General features: G+C 54.1%; 6 protein-coding genes across 6 annotated transcripts, besides 5 other annotated features; 4 read left to right on the forward strand and 2 right to left on the reverse strand.

Moving 5' to 3' along the window:
* Nucleotides 1–331: 331 nt before the first annotated feature.
* Nucleotides 332–1,054, reverse strand: EKO05_0008198 (uncharacterized protein; the record flags this gene model as incomplete). Its single annotated transcript, XM_059637243.1, has 3 exons — nucleotides 332–738; nucleotides 789–918; nucleotides 968–1,054. 3 exons carry the CDS (start codon nucleotides 1,052–1,054, stop codon nucleotides 332–334), a joined length of 624 nt encoding a protein of 207 aa, XP_059493226.1.
* Nucleotides 511–553: a tandem repeat.
* Nucleotides 564–589: a tandem repeat.
* Nucleotides 597–631: a tandem repeat.
* A 943-nt stretch (nucleotides 1,055–1,997) lies between the features above and the next one.
* Nucleotides 1,998–2,076: a tandem repeat.
* Nucleotides 2,077–4,671: 2,595 nt separating this feature from the next.
* EKO05_0008199 (uncharacterized protein) lies at nucleotides 4,672–4,956 on the forward strand (the record flags this gene model as incomplete). The annotated part of the gene is made up of 1 exon (XM_038946471.1): nucleotides 4,672–4,956. The coding sequence occupies one exon, from the start codon at nucleotides 4,672–4,674 to the stop codon at nucleotides 4,954–4,956; it is 285 nt and encodes a 94-aa protein (XP_038796654.1).
* Nucleotides 4,957–5,527: 571 nt separating this feature from the next.
* Nucleotides 5,528–5,566: a tandem repeat.
* Nucleotides 5,567–6,232: 666 nt separating this feature from the next.
* EKO05_0008200 (uncharacterized protein) lies at nucleotides 6,233–6,763 on the forward strand (the record flags this gene model as incomplete). Its single annotated transcript, XM_038941513.1, has 2 exons — nucleotides 6,233–6,287; nucleotides 6,438–6,763. 2 exons carry the CDS (start codon nucleotides 6,233–6,235, stop codon nucleotides 6,761–6,763), a joined length of 381 nt encoding a protein of 126 aa, XP_038796655.1.
* Nucleotides 6,764–7,887: 1,124 nt separating this feature from the next.
* On the forward strand, nucleotides 7,888–9,125 carry EKO05_0008201 (uncharacterized protein; the record flags this gene model as incomplete). The annotated part of the gene is made up of 3 exons (XM_038941431.1): nucleotides 7,888–8,231; nucleotides 8,286–8,332; nucleotides 8,389–9,125. 3 exons carry the CDS (start codon nucleotides 7,888–7,890, stop codon nucleotides 9,123–9,125), a joined length of 1,128 nt encoding a protein of 375 aa, XP_038796656.1.
* A 465-nt stretch (nucleotides 9,126–9,590) lies between these two features.
* On the reverse strand, nucleotides 9,591–10,435 carry EKO05_0008202 (Proteasome endopeptidase complex; the record flags this gene model as incomplete). Its single annotated transcript, XM_038941411.1, has 2 exons — nucleotides 9,591–10,278; nucleotides 10,329–10,435. 2 exons carry the CDS (start codon nucleotides 10,433–10,435, stop codon nucleotides 9,591–9,593), a joined length of 795 nt encoding a protein of 264 aa, XP_038796657.1.
* A 380-nt stretch (nucleotides 10,436–10,815) lies between these two features.
* On the forward strand, nucleotides 10,816–11,550 carry EKO05_0008203 (Proteasome endopeptidase complex; the record flags this gene model as incomplete). Its single annotated transcript, XM_059637244.1, has 3 exons — nucleotides 10,816–10,817; nucleotides 10,866–11,273; nucleotides 11,349–11,550. Coding segments are annotated over 3 exons (612 nt in total).
* Between the last annotated feature and the right edge of the window lie 75 nt (nucleotides 11,551–11,625).

Raw genomic sequence — 11,625 nt, forward strand, 5'->3', positions numbered from 1 at the left:
TGGGATTTCCAAGGAATCAACAAGATTTTGGGATTCTGGAAGGTTAGCGAATCCACAACCTAGCTTATACAGTTACCAGGTACATAAAAGGTCACTAGACAGCGTTGATCATGTGAGGGCTTTCATGTCTCGCGTCTTTTGCACTGTGAAGTAGGGTCTGAACATGCTTCAAGCAGAACTTTACTTGACAATATGGGGGCCAGTAGCCGACGTCTCCTTCAATAAGACTAAACCTCGTAAATCAAACACATTAAACCCATCCTCGTACACGTTAAACCCATCCTCGTACACTCGTCCTACGTGTCGCCAACAGTGCCATCTAGACCAGCTTCTACAAAGCAGCTAGCATGCCAATGACGGCCGCACCAAGACCAAGACCAAGACCAGCGCCAGCGGTTTGGAAAGCAGCAGCCGCAGTGCTACCAGCAGCGGTTGCCGTCGCACTGCTAGATCGAGAGGCGGTTGCAGTTGCGCTACCAGAGGGAGTGTTCGTCCTAGAGGTGCCAGATACTGAGGCAGAGCGCGAGGCTGAGGCTGATGATGCGGCAGAAGCAGCAGAGGAAGAGGCTGAGGCTGAGGCTGAGGCTGATGACCCGGCAGAAGCAGAAGCAGAAGCAGAAGCAGAAGCAGAGGAAGAGGCTGAGACCGAAGCACTCGAGCTTGCCGCACCGCAGTCGGGGGTGGTGTCCAGGGTTACGCCGGCTCCTTTGCAGAGAGTTTCGGCGAAAGTGATGGTAGCTGGCACTCGCGTCAATCAACTGAAGATATTGGAGCTATGGTGTGCTTACTGTTAATGTCGGCAGCATTGCAGGAAGACAGGGCGCAACATGCAACGCTTGTGATAGTTGAGCTACTGCAAATGCAAGCAACATCGACAAGACTGCAGCCGCCAAGGTTGTCGGTTCCGAAGCAGCTTTGCTGATCATGGATTAGTCATTGTCTCTTCAAAGCTCGACGCTGTACATACGGCGCACTTCGGGATGTTAGCTAAGTTGCCCTGACCGAGGACAAGGGAGCTAAGCGCTGCAACGGTTGCGATGATTGACAACTGCATAGTGTCGTGCGTGGAAGGCAAAGAGCGACGGTATGAGACGAGGATTTGTAGGGTACAAGTTTACTTGGAAGAACTGGAGGATTAAAGCAATGCAGATGAAAGCCTGGGGGCAAGCCGAAGTATATAGCCTGGGTTTCCTACAAGGCTATCTGCCCAGGCTGCGTGATTGGACCGTTTGAAACTATTGGCTGCACCCGGAAAGCGCGCCCAGCTGAGTGAGAACCTGGTTTGCGGCTTCCGCTAATGATCGCGCCAGAGACAGCGCTGCTGTGTCTGGAGCTGGCTACAGAGAGAAAGCGCTGCGACTGTTACATTACATTGTAGTCTGCACTGTTCTCAGCTCGCGGACGACTACCAAGGCGTTTGTTCTTTGCTCTGCTTGTTCTCTGCAGCTACTTTGACTGCCCAGCATGAGCTTCAGCCGTGTAGGATTGTAGATTGTACTGTGTGTTGAAATCTCAGCCTTTGAGGGACGATATCGAAATAACCGTACAATTGGCCGACATTACATCTTATCCGGCTGCATCCGCATGCTGCTCTGCCAGTCAATGCTATTCCGATAATTTCATTGTGTTGTTGTCTGATTTGGTGCCATTTGAGAGGAGCGTAAAGGTGTGATAGATTGACGGGTTGGGTGCGATGGTGTTCACAATGCGTAACGTTAAAGGTACCTACCTACATTTCGACCTTTCGGCCTTTCGGCCTTTCGATACCACAGTAACACATATCTGAAGTCTGACCTAAGTGGCTAGACAGCGAGCAGTGATGCGGCTTGAAGATCGTAATGACCAAAAGGCCGAGCTGTTTGGCGCGGACCGTTACTTTGCATGATGGATTTGCTCTGTGAGAAATGAGCAATAGGCCGAGTACCTAATGAAGCGCTTGCACGACACCATAATGCACCTGAGAGCCGCCGACGAGTCACGTCTGTGCACTACACAACTCTTCTTCTTCTCCTTCTTCTTCTTCTTCTTCCTCCTCTTCTTCTTCTTCTTCTTCTTCTTCTTCTTCTTCTTCTTCTTATCAACAGCATATATACAACATTTGAGCTAGAACTCCAAAACTGCACAGGTTTGCTAAGAGGCATTATAGAAGCATCCAAATAAATTCACAATAAGCTCTGGCTATGCCTTGTTGGTTGCGGCTGGTGTTGGTGTCGGCGGCTCTCAGTTACAGTGTAGCATCTCGAGGACTCGTAAGGCACCCACAACGATATCGCAAGTAGGGCTGAAAAGAGGCTCTCTGAATCCAGGGTCAGGTGACTTTGCCTGATTACCTAGGTACGCTGACCGATGCGCGCATCCGTCAGGTTCCCGCGAAAGGGCAACCAGCGACGATCATCGAGGGACCTTCGACGGACTTTTGGTGGCTTGGAGTCGACGCAATCATGTGTGTGCCGCACAAGGCAAGAAACTCTCCTCTGGAGGGCAGTGCAGGGCGCACCGTGCGGGCTGCTTCGTTGCCCCTTCATGGTGTGTGTGTCTTTGCCTGCTTGCTCAGGCGAGTGGCGATCACAGGGCACAGGGCGACGGGGCACGTCTGTCAAACAATCGCCAGGGCGCAATGGTGAGGGCCGAGCAAAAGGCCCTGTTTCAACAAAGACCGTGCTCTGGCTGCCGATTAAGGGATGAAACATGGGCGCACAGGTCAAAAAGACGCCCGCGAGCAGTCGGCGAGAAAGACCGACACACCACGTCTTGTTCCTGCGTCTGAGGATGCTGCCCGACTGGACCAAGTTCAGCCTTGCTGGTCCGCACATAACGTGACAGCGTGTTTGGTTTAGCTGGCCACACGTGTGACGCCGTGTCGCCAGCGCATGGTGGGTTTGGTGGGTCGGATGGCCTGAGACGCCATGTTTCCGCAACGACTCTGCTCCATCGAAGCCGCGAGGAAGGCGGCTAGAAGCCGTGGCACAAGGGTTGATGCTTGAGCAGGTGGAAGCGCAGGGCCGCAGGGTCCGCTTGCAAGGCGAGCCAATGGTGAAAGTGAAGCAAGTGGACTTACCCACCTTGGCCCAGAGTCCTCCAAGGTCCTTACTCGTGATCTCGCGACAGCTTGTGTTGTCGACCCTGAACGTCAGTGCTGTAGACGTCAGACTTGAGACACCGATTGATGAGGCGGAAGCACGATTGGGAAGCGTGTCACAAATTGTGGGCCACAGACCTCTGTCTCGTTCCATCCCCTTTCAGGTACCGGTCCTGGAGGCACCTGGAAAGGCAATGCGAGCTTCACTCGTCGAGCAATGCTCGGGTGTACGTACTCGGAAGGGCCACGTACTGTCGGTTGCCCTCTCTCGTCTGTCGCCTGTTGCCCCGAGCTTGGGCAATGATGAAGGGCGCTGGAAATAGTCGTGAAGCTGGGGAGGCCATTCTTAGTAACTCTCAGATACAAAAGCATCTCTGTGACCCGCTTGTAACAGAGTACTGATACTTCCAACGCACTGTTACTGTCAAGCTTGCCATTCTATTCCAGTCTCAGACCCCGTCTCACAGTTACACGCTCTTAAACACCCTTTTGGAGCGCATTCTTCCAGACATGCCACTTCCCACTTCCAGCACAATGGCACCCATCATGCAGAAAGCACCGAAAGTCCCGGGCGAAGAGCAGCCCCGCGATGGATTGTAGCGAGTGGGTTTCCATCCAATCGTCTACAGATGGGCCTCGTCGCTAACATGCTCGATAGGGAATCCGCAGACGCCAGCTCGGGCACTTTGAGCGACTGCGCCTAAAGCAACTCGTTTTGCGACTCCACGACCATTTCGACGCAGGGCGTCATACATGGTACTCGGACTTCCACCTAGCCTTTTCCCGGCGCCATGGTCATTGTCAACGCTGCGGCTTGTTGCGCACAGCGCTCAACCTGTCTCGCATTTCGGTTTTCGACACAGCGGGCATCTTGAGCCTACGCTAGCTAGCGCACAATCGATAACCAGAGTTACGAGGCGCAGCAATCCCTGGAACATGGTCCGAACGACAACAGCATCAACCGTACTCACCGACGCTGGGCTGTGTCTCCGGTGAACGAGGCTGTCAGGCAGCGAAGAGTCATTCTCACTGCTCGAAGGACCCCCGGGGAGTACTTATCGAAGTAGGCAGTGACTCTGAGGCATGTTGTGTGCCTTGAAGTCTGCCGCATCCGCAGTAGAGGCCCCCAAAGCGGCTGTGCTCCGGTCGCGCTTTTACGATTTGGTTTAGCCTAGCTAGGCAGCGAACGGGGGTTCGTCAGTGGACAACGCATGCCGCCCTTCTGCCTGAAGGCAGCCTCAAAAAAATGGCCCGTCTCGTACTCCGGCCTCAGTCATCGTGGCTCGGGCCCACCAGGAGACCCTTTCGCGGTGGACCAAACGAGTCACCAGCTCGTTCTCCAGAGCCGTTGGACTTCGTTAAGGCGCGCTAGAAGAATGGCAGCCTATTTATCGCCTTACCCATCAGGCTTCAGCCAATGGTTGTGATCAATTGGCCAGGGGTGGCGCAGCAACATCGTCCTTTATGCTCGACACTGATGAGTGCGATGGAGGAAATGTATCGACTTCTGCGTCATCCTCCGGGCAAGAAGGCAGTTGCAGGCCTCAGGGTGCGGGGAGTTATATACGCCTCAGTCTCCAATATGTTGAGACATGTTCACACACACACACATCGACCTTACAGTCTGCCTACATCCACATACATCGATACGCTCTACAATCAACACGACCGCAGTCAACTACCAAGCCACACAAGAAACACTCATCACATCGACCGCCATCATCATGCAAGTCCCCAGCTTCAACATGAACAACAACTTCAATCTCCTTGGTGGCTCTGAATCCCGTGACGGCGGTTCACCCAATCGATCCGCCAAATTCAACTTGCCAACAATGAAGGCCATGCGTGGTGGTCCGGAGTCTCGGGACGGTGGCTAAGCAGCCAGCTCAAGTATGTTGATCGCTTGAGTTTGCCCTCGACTTGATCTAACAGCTTCAAGATGATTTCTCCAATACGCTCAGTATCGGATGTATCGGTTACGTCTTTCCATCACCACCCTCGGAATCTTGGTGTCTCAGCGTTCGGCGATTTTCAAGGCGTACTCGGTGTTTGGGCTTTGGATTTGGTGTACGATGAACGGCTGCATGATACCACGGCGTTCTTTTGCTTTTGACCTTGCATAGATGGCGCTACTACAGGACACAGGGCAACCTCGGGTTACTAGATGTTACTTGGCATGGTAGACTTAGATTAGACAGGCGCGGGCGTCAGTGCTTTGTTTGGTCCGTAGCACGGAAGTCGATCACAGACGGAGAAGGATAGTCGCGATAAGGACAGTAGTTGAGAACAAGTCAATGAAGCCAGTTGATAAAGCAGCATTCCGTACCTAGTTTCCAGCAACGCATGTGAACGAGAAGTTGAGACTAGAGCTGACATCAAAACGGGCAACCGGGTCACGAAATTGAAGCTTGATATGTTGAGTGGTGTTGGGGTAAAGTGGAGAACTGGTCTGTGATCTGTGATCTGTGATCTGTAATCTGTGATCTGGTGTTCGCAACTCATGTACCCCACGTTCTTGGCATCAGTAATAGCATTACATGCACGTTTGCTTCTTGCCTCTAGATTGCGAAAATCGATGCCGCAACTCGACTTTCTCACACATCCAGATGGTTGTGCTGCACTCAGAGAGACTTGCAAGCGAGCAATCACCGATGCCATTGTCGTATGGAACGACCTCAGACAAGGCAGCAACGCTCTCGGTAGACGCTTCGAGCAATCGTGCACGTTCTCGTGCTCCCCGAAGGGCGTGTCCATGACTAATTCCAACCCGAAAACAGTGTCAGGCAGGCGCAAAACAGCAATTTCCTACCGAGTCGCCAGGCGATGGACCGCGCGAAGGGCAGCCGGCGTCAAACTCGCCCAGACGCGAAATGACGGGCGATGCTAGAGCTCAAGAAAACATGATAACGATACCGCGCGCTGGTTCACGTCCGGGCACTGTCGCCCTTGGAGCAGCTCAGCCGGTTGCTTTGCTCGCCGTATGGCGTGAAAGCCAAGAGTGTTTGAAGAGCATTTAAGGGTCGACAAGCGATCGCGTCATCTGTTGGCTACTGTCTCTGTCGTCCTCTGCCCGCAGCGTTGAATTTTCCGACACAAACGTGAAAACTCTAGCCTGCTGCACCAGACCACGACTTCGCCTAGACACACAACAGAATGACTGCACGACCAGCCCAGGACCGCATTGCCTCCCACGGCCGTGGCGGAGCAGGTAAGTGGTAGCGTTGCAAAACACTGTTCGCGCAGACCTGGGCAACTTCAACACCTTTGCGATTATGCAACGTTTGCGCATCTGCTTGGGCGGTCTGCGCGCAGCCAACAAAGGACGTCATCCCCTCGAATCCTGGCTGACATGGACGAGGCAACATTGCGCCAGATGTCAACACAGCCTACACGAAGCCTGAGGACCTAGTCACTCCCACCATCAAGTCGAACACATACACCACCGGTCGCGGTGGACAGGGCAACATGGCGAAGAACGACAACCCAGACAACGCTCGTCTGGCCCAGGATGTCAATGGCCCCGTCCAAATATCCGAACCCAAGGGAGCCGTGCATTATGGACGAGGCGGCGCTGCGAACATCATCACCGACAAGGAGCGCATGAGCGGCGAGGCCAAGCGCAGCGACTCTGACGCTTCTACTGAGCAAGGCCTCATGTCCAAGGTCAGGGGCTTCTTCAAGTGAGTGAGGACTGCAGGACTTCCATGGTTCAGCGCCCAGATGAGGGGTTTTATGGAAGCAGGGTGTCTTTGTTTGGTCTTGATATACCCTGGAGTCGGAATGCGCTTTTGATACTACTCTCAGTTCATCACCTAGGACACGGAGAGGACTCAGTCTGCAGTACAACGCTGCGCAATATACGTAATATTATGCCTTCCTGTCAACGGCTCTGGTACAAGTTTCCGTCGCCAGTTGATGTCGCAACTGAGCTTGCCCTCGCTACTGCTCAGCCCTGCCCGGCTATTCCCATCCATTCCAGCTTTGGCTTGCATGAAGCCACACACTTAGAGTCTGCAAGCGCTATGCGGGGTCTTCCATGGTGGGGCAGGAGTCGAAAGCAACAAGCAAGAGCGGCCGACCTCCAAATGTTCTTATCCATGTCTTGCATCATGTCCATGTCTGCTTGACCTGCCGTTCCGCTTGGCAGAGATGAACATAGGTGCTGCATGTGGGTAAGGAACCTTGTAGGACCAGGCGGCGCTCTGCTCCGTTCCGCCCCAATAGGCCTAAGCCTGATCGTCTTCTGTCCATCCACCATGTCCCTAATGCGGCAGATTGGTGCAGGATAACATGACCCAACAGCCACTCTCCATTTCTTATGGCAAAATACCTGCACACCACCTACTTCCAGGATGGTACTACGTATAGTGTTCACTATCCACATCTAGACACCTGACCGGAACACTATGCTACAAGCCAGCGGCTCCGCTCCATTGTTACTAGATGAGTGTCTATGAAGTGCATATCGGCAGACGGTTGCATGCATGACAATGTGTCTCATGCTAAGGAGTCGAACTAAACCATATGCTGCAAGACTACCACAATTACCCTCGTCACCGCCAGCTTACCACATGTACCCCTTCGAACCATTAACGTGTTGATTGATCATTGGTCACTAGAAGAATACAACGGGGAAGTTCGTTACGATAAGCTTCCTTGGTAATCTCTTCGTGTAGAGGAAGGCATCTGATGCAGCAACAACAAGCGCTTGATTTACTCGGAAGGGGACCGTCTCCAAAAAGGTCCGGCAATACCTCATCATCGACAGCTGCTTCGTGACATATCACGACTCAAAGAGGATCTTGAGAATGTTGGCGACTGCCACATCCACAGAAGAATCCTGGGTCTACTACCACGACGGGGGCATTCCTGGCCGTCGAAAAGTCAGGACGGGCGTAGCAGCCAACCCTTCTTTCAATGAGCTCCCCAAGATTGACTTCCAGCGCATATACTCAAATGAACTGTCAGATCGTCAGGAGCTGGCCGAGGAGGTCGGAGTTGCCTGTCGAGATGTAGGATTCTTCTACGCCGTAAATCACGGTGTTGATCAAAACCTGCTGGAAGACACTTTCGATGCGTTGAAGAGGTTCTTTGATCTGCCACCAGGAGTAAAAATGGAAACATATGATCAAAAGACAGCAAAATTTAGAGGGTATGCTTGTCCCGACGGTCGAATAGAAGAGATCGTAGCTGACGTGCTGTCCAGGTATGAAGCCTTTCTAGAAGGGAAATTGGACCCCAGTACAAGAGGAGGTATGTTTGCCTCTGGACCTGAAACGACTTGTTTACAGCACTGATGTGATCTCCAGATCTGAAGGAAGGTTTCCTCATGGGCGAAGACGCCACAGATCCAGAGCAGAACCGATCCATAACCCCCTCCACCGTAGAGCCGCGAAACGAATGGCCAACCCACCCCTCGGCACTCTTCTGGCGACCGGCAATCTATCGCTACTACAACGCCATGTACACCTTCAGCAAACGCCTTTTGCGCATCTTCGCCCTCGCTCTCGAGCTCCCGGAAACCGCCTTTGACGAGATAACCACCTCTCCCATGACCAACGTCCGCGCCGTACACTACCCACCCCAGGAGCACGAAACCGACGTCGGCATCGGCGCACACACCGACTTCTGCTGGTTTACGCTGGTCTGCCAATCCGCCACCGCGCAGCCCGCGCTGCAAGTCCTCAACGCAAACGGCGTCTGGGTTCCCGTGCACCCGCAGCCGCACACGTTTGTGGTCAACATTGCGGATTTCCTCAAGCTGGTTACAGGCAGTACGTGGCAGAGCACCGTGCACAGGGTACGCAACACGGGCGGGGAGGAGCGCTACAGCATGCCGTTTTTCTTTAGCCCGAATGAGGATGCCAGAGTCAGTGTGCTGGAGCGGTTCAGGAAAGCGGGGGTGTCGTATGACGAGTTCGGAGTGGGCGAGTATTTTCAAAAAGAGGTTAGATATCGATCGTACGACCCATCTTCGTGGCGAGGAGGCGGGGGAGAAGAGAGGGTGTTGAGGCTTGACTGTGCGGCTTTGGTAAAACGACGATGAAGAATTCAGGCAGTCTGGAAACGCCGATACCTTCTTTTGAAAGCTCTCACTGGCTTGAGTGGAGGTGGTTATGCATTTCCGCAATACGTAAACTTGCGTAGCGTTGGTAGAATTCGTCTAAGGAGAGGTCCTTTGCGTATATAGTGTACGTCTTTCTGAATGGAATAGTACAACAGAGAGGACGTCGAAAGTCCGGGTGAAGTTAGTCCGCGGTTCTTGTGGGAAGAAACAGTACGAGGGTCTTGGAATAGGAGAACGGAGGAGGTGGAAGAGGCGGAAAGGATGGTAACTGAGATGACAGCAAACAAGAACGCAGACAAGACAGCTGGAAATCACTTCAGGTCTCAGTAGTATGTAGTGTTGATCACTGCTTGTATTGATCGTGTCGTGCTGTTCGTACACATCCATTGCGGATGAGTTCATGTCGTTGATATCATCTAACCGCGCTCTGTCCGGCTGGGCCCTTTAGTCCTTCTTCAGTGGCGTGAATGTCTCGTTGATGCCCTCCTTTGTGATGATCATCATCTGCAGCCCGTCACCCACTTCGATATGCCTCTCTACTGCGCTTGTGAAGGCATCGCGCACCAAGTCCTCGACGTGGTTCTGCGGCAGAGGTTGTGGCACGACGGTCTTCAGGTTGTGTCCTGTCCCGCTGCCCGGCTCGTACTGGTTCTTGAAGTTGACCTGGTTGTCCAAGAAGGGCATGATGAGCGAGGCCGCCGCACCGGCTGCTCTGCACTGCTCCCTCTCGTAGCTGCCGACGGGGTCGTACGAGTACAAGGCGCCCTTGCCGTCCTCGTCCAGGCCACCGAGGATAGCGTGCACGTAGTACGGGAAGAACCGCTTGTTGTAGAGGATGTGGCTGAGACGCTGTGCGCATGCAGAGACAGACATGGGCTTGCCGTGCTTGTACTTGTACATCTTGACAATGGTGTCCAGGTGCTCCTTCAGCGCATGACCGTCTGCGGCGAAACCGACCACCGAGAGCACTATCCGTGCGCCCTTGTTCTCAGGGCCCTCACCGCCAATCCGGAAGAGCTTGGGCTCGTAGCGTGTGTTGATGTTGTAACCGGATGTGGATCGAGTGTCGCCGGCGAGGATGGCGAAGTCAGCACCCGAGATGCCAAGCGTTGAACCGCCGTTGTCGGTGTAGCTGTTCAGGTCAGCATGTCGGCCGTGCAGTGAAGGCTCTGGGCGACTCACGGGTAGAAGCCGTGCTGCCTTTCGCCGGAGGGAACAGCTGTGGGGGTGCTCGTGAACGAGTAGCCTGGGCCGCCCTGCGGAGGTGCGCCAGAGAAGATGGCGGCCATGGTGATGGTATCAGAAGCTGTGGTGGTGGTGGGAGACGCGGGTAGAGGAAGAAGGTGGGTTGGGCGACAGATAGCGTGGCGATGGGCGTGTTTGCTGGGGGTGATGTTGGCGCTCGAGTTGACGCGGGCGATTGCCTGCGCCGCCAAGACCCGCCCGGAGCTTGAAGCTACGACCACCACCGCCGCCGCCGCGTCGTGGAGCTGCCTTGACGGCGACAGTGGCCATCAACGACGCTTTCCACGAACAACGCTTCTTACAGTCCAGCCACCGCAAACAGGGTCTGCCTCACTTGGAGCTCCACCCCGTTCTGGAACCAACCACCACAGACTACCTCTGGTCAAACTGAACACCGTCCCGCATCACACTACACCAAGTCAACATGTAAGACCGCTGCACGATGCCTCTGTCGACGTGCTGACTCTCGCCCAGGGAGGTTCTACTTGGCATCACGGGAAAGGACTTCACCCTCATCGCCGCCTCCAAAGCCGCTATGCGAGGCGCCACCATTCTCAAGGCTACCGATGACAAGACCCGAGAACTGAACAAGCACACGCTGATGGCCTTCTCCGGAGAAGCTGGCGACACAGTGCAGTTTGCCGAGTACATCCAAGCAAACATCCAGCTCTATTCGATGCGCAACAACATGGAGCTATCGCCTGCTGCCACCGCCAACTTCGTTCGTGGAGAGCTCGCGCGCGCACTGCGATCGCGGAAACCCTACACCGTAAACCTGCTGCTCGGAGGATACGACAGCATCGCCGACAAGCCCACACTTTACTGGATCGACTACCTAGCCAGTTTGGCGCCCGTCCCCTACGCGGCACACGGATACGCCCAGTACGTTTCCTCCTGATCCCGTCTGCAGCGGCTGTCTGCACCATCGCCTCGAGAACAAGCTAACGCAGCATCTAGGTACTACTGTCTGTCGTTACTCGACAAGCACCATCACCCCGACATCGACTACGAGCAGGGCATGAAGATTCTGAGGATGTGCACAGAGGAGCTGAAGCGTCGCTTGCCAATCGACTTCAAGGGCGTTCTCGTCAAGGTCATCACAAAGGATGGCGTCAAGGATGTTGAGTACGAGGACGATGTCAAGGTCGCGATACCTTGAAGGAGTGGTTGGTAGGAGAGCGTACGACATCTGAGTTATCAGGACGATAAGTAACTGCACCTGCCATGAAACAGG

The sequence above is a fragment of the Ascochyta rabiei genome, chromosome 14, assembly GCF_004011695.2.
Source record: "Ascochyta rabiei chromosome 14, complete sequence".
Lineage (NCBI taxonomy): Eukaryota > Fungi > Ascomycota > Dothideomycetes > Pleosporales > Didymellaceae > Ascochyta > Ascochyta rabiei.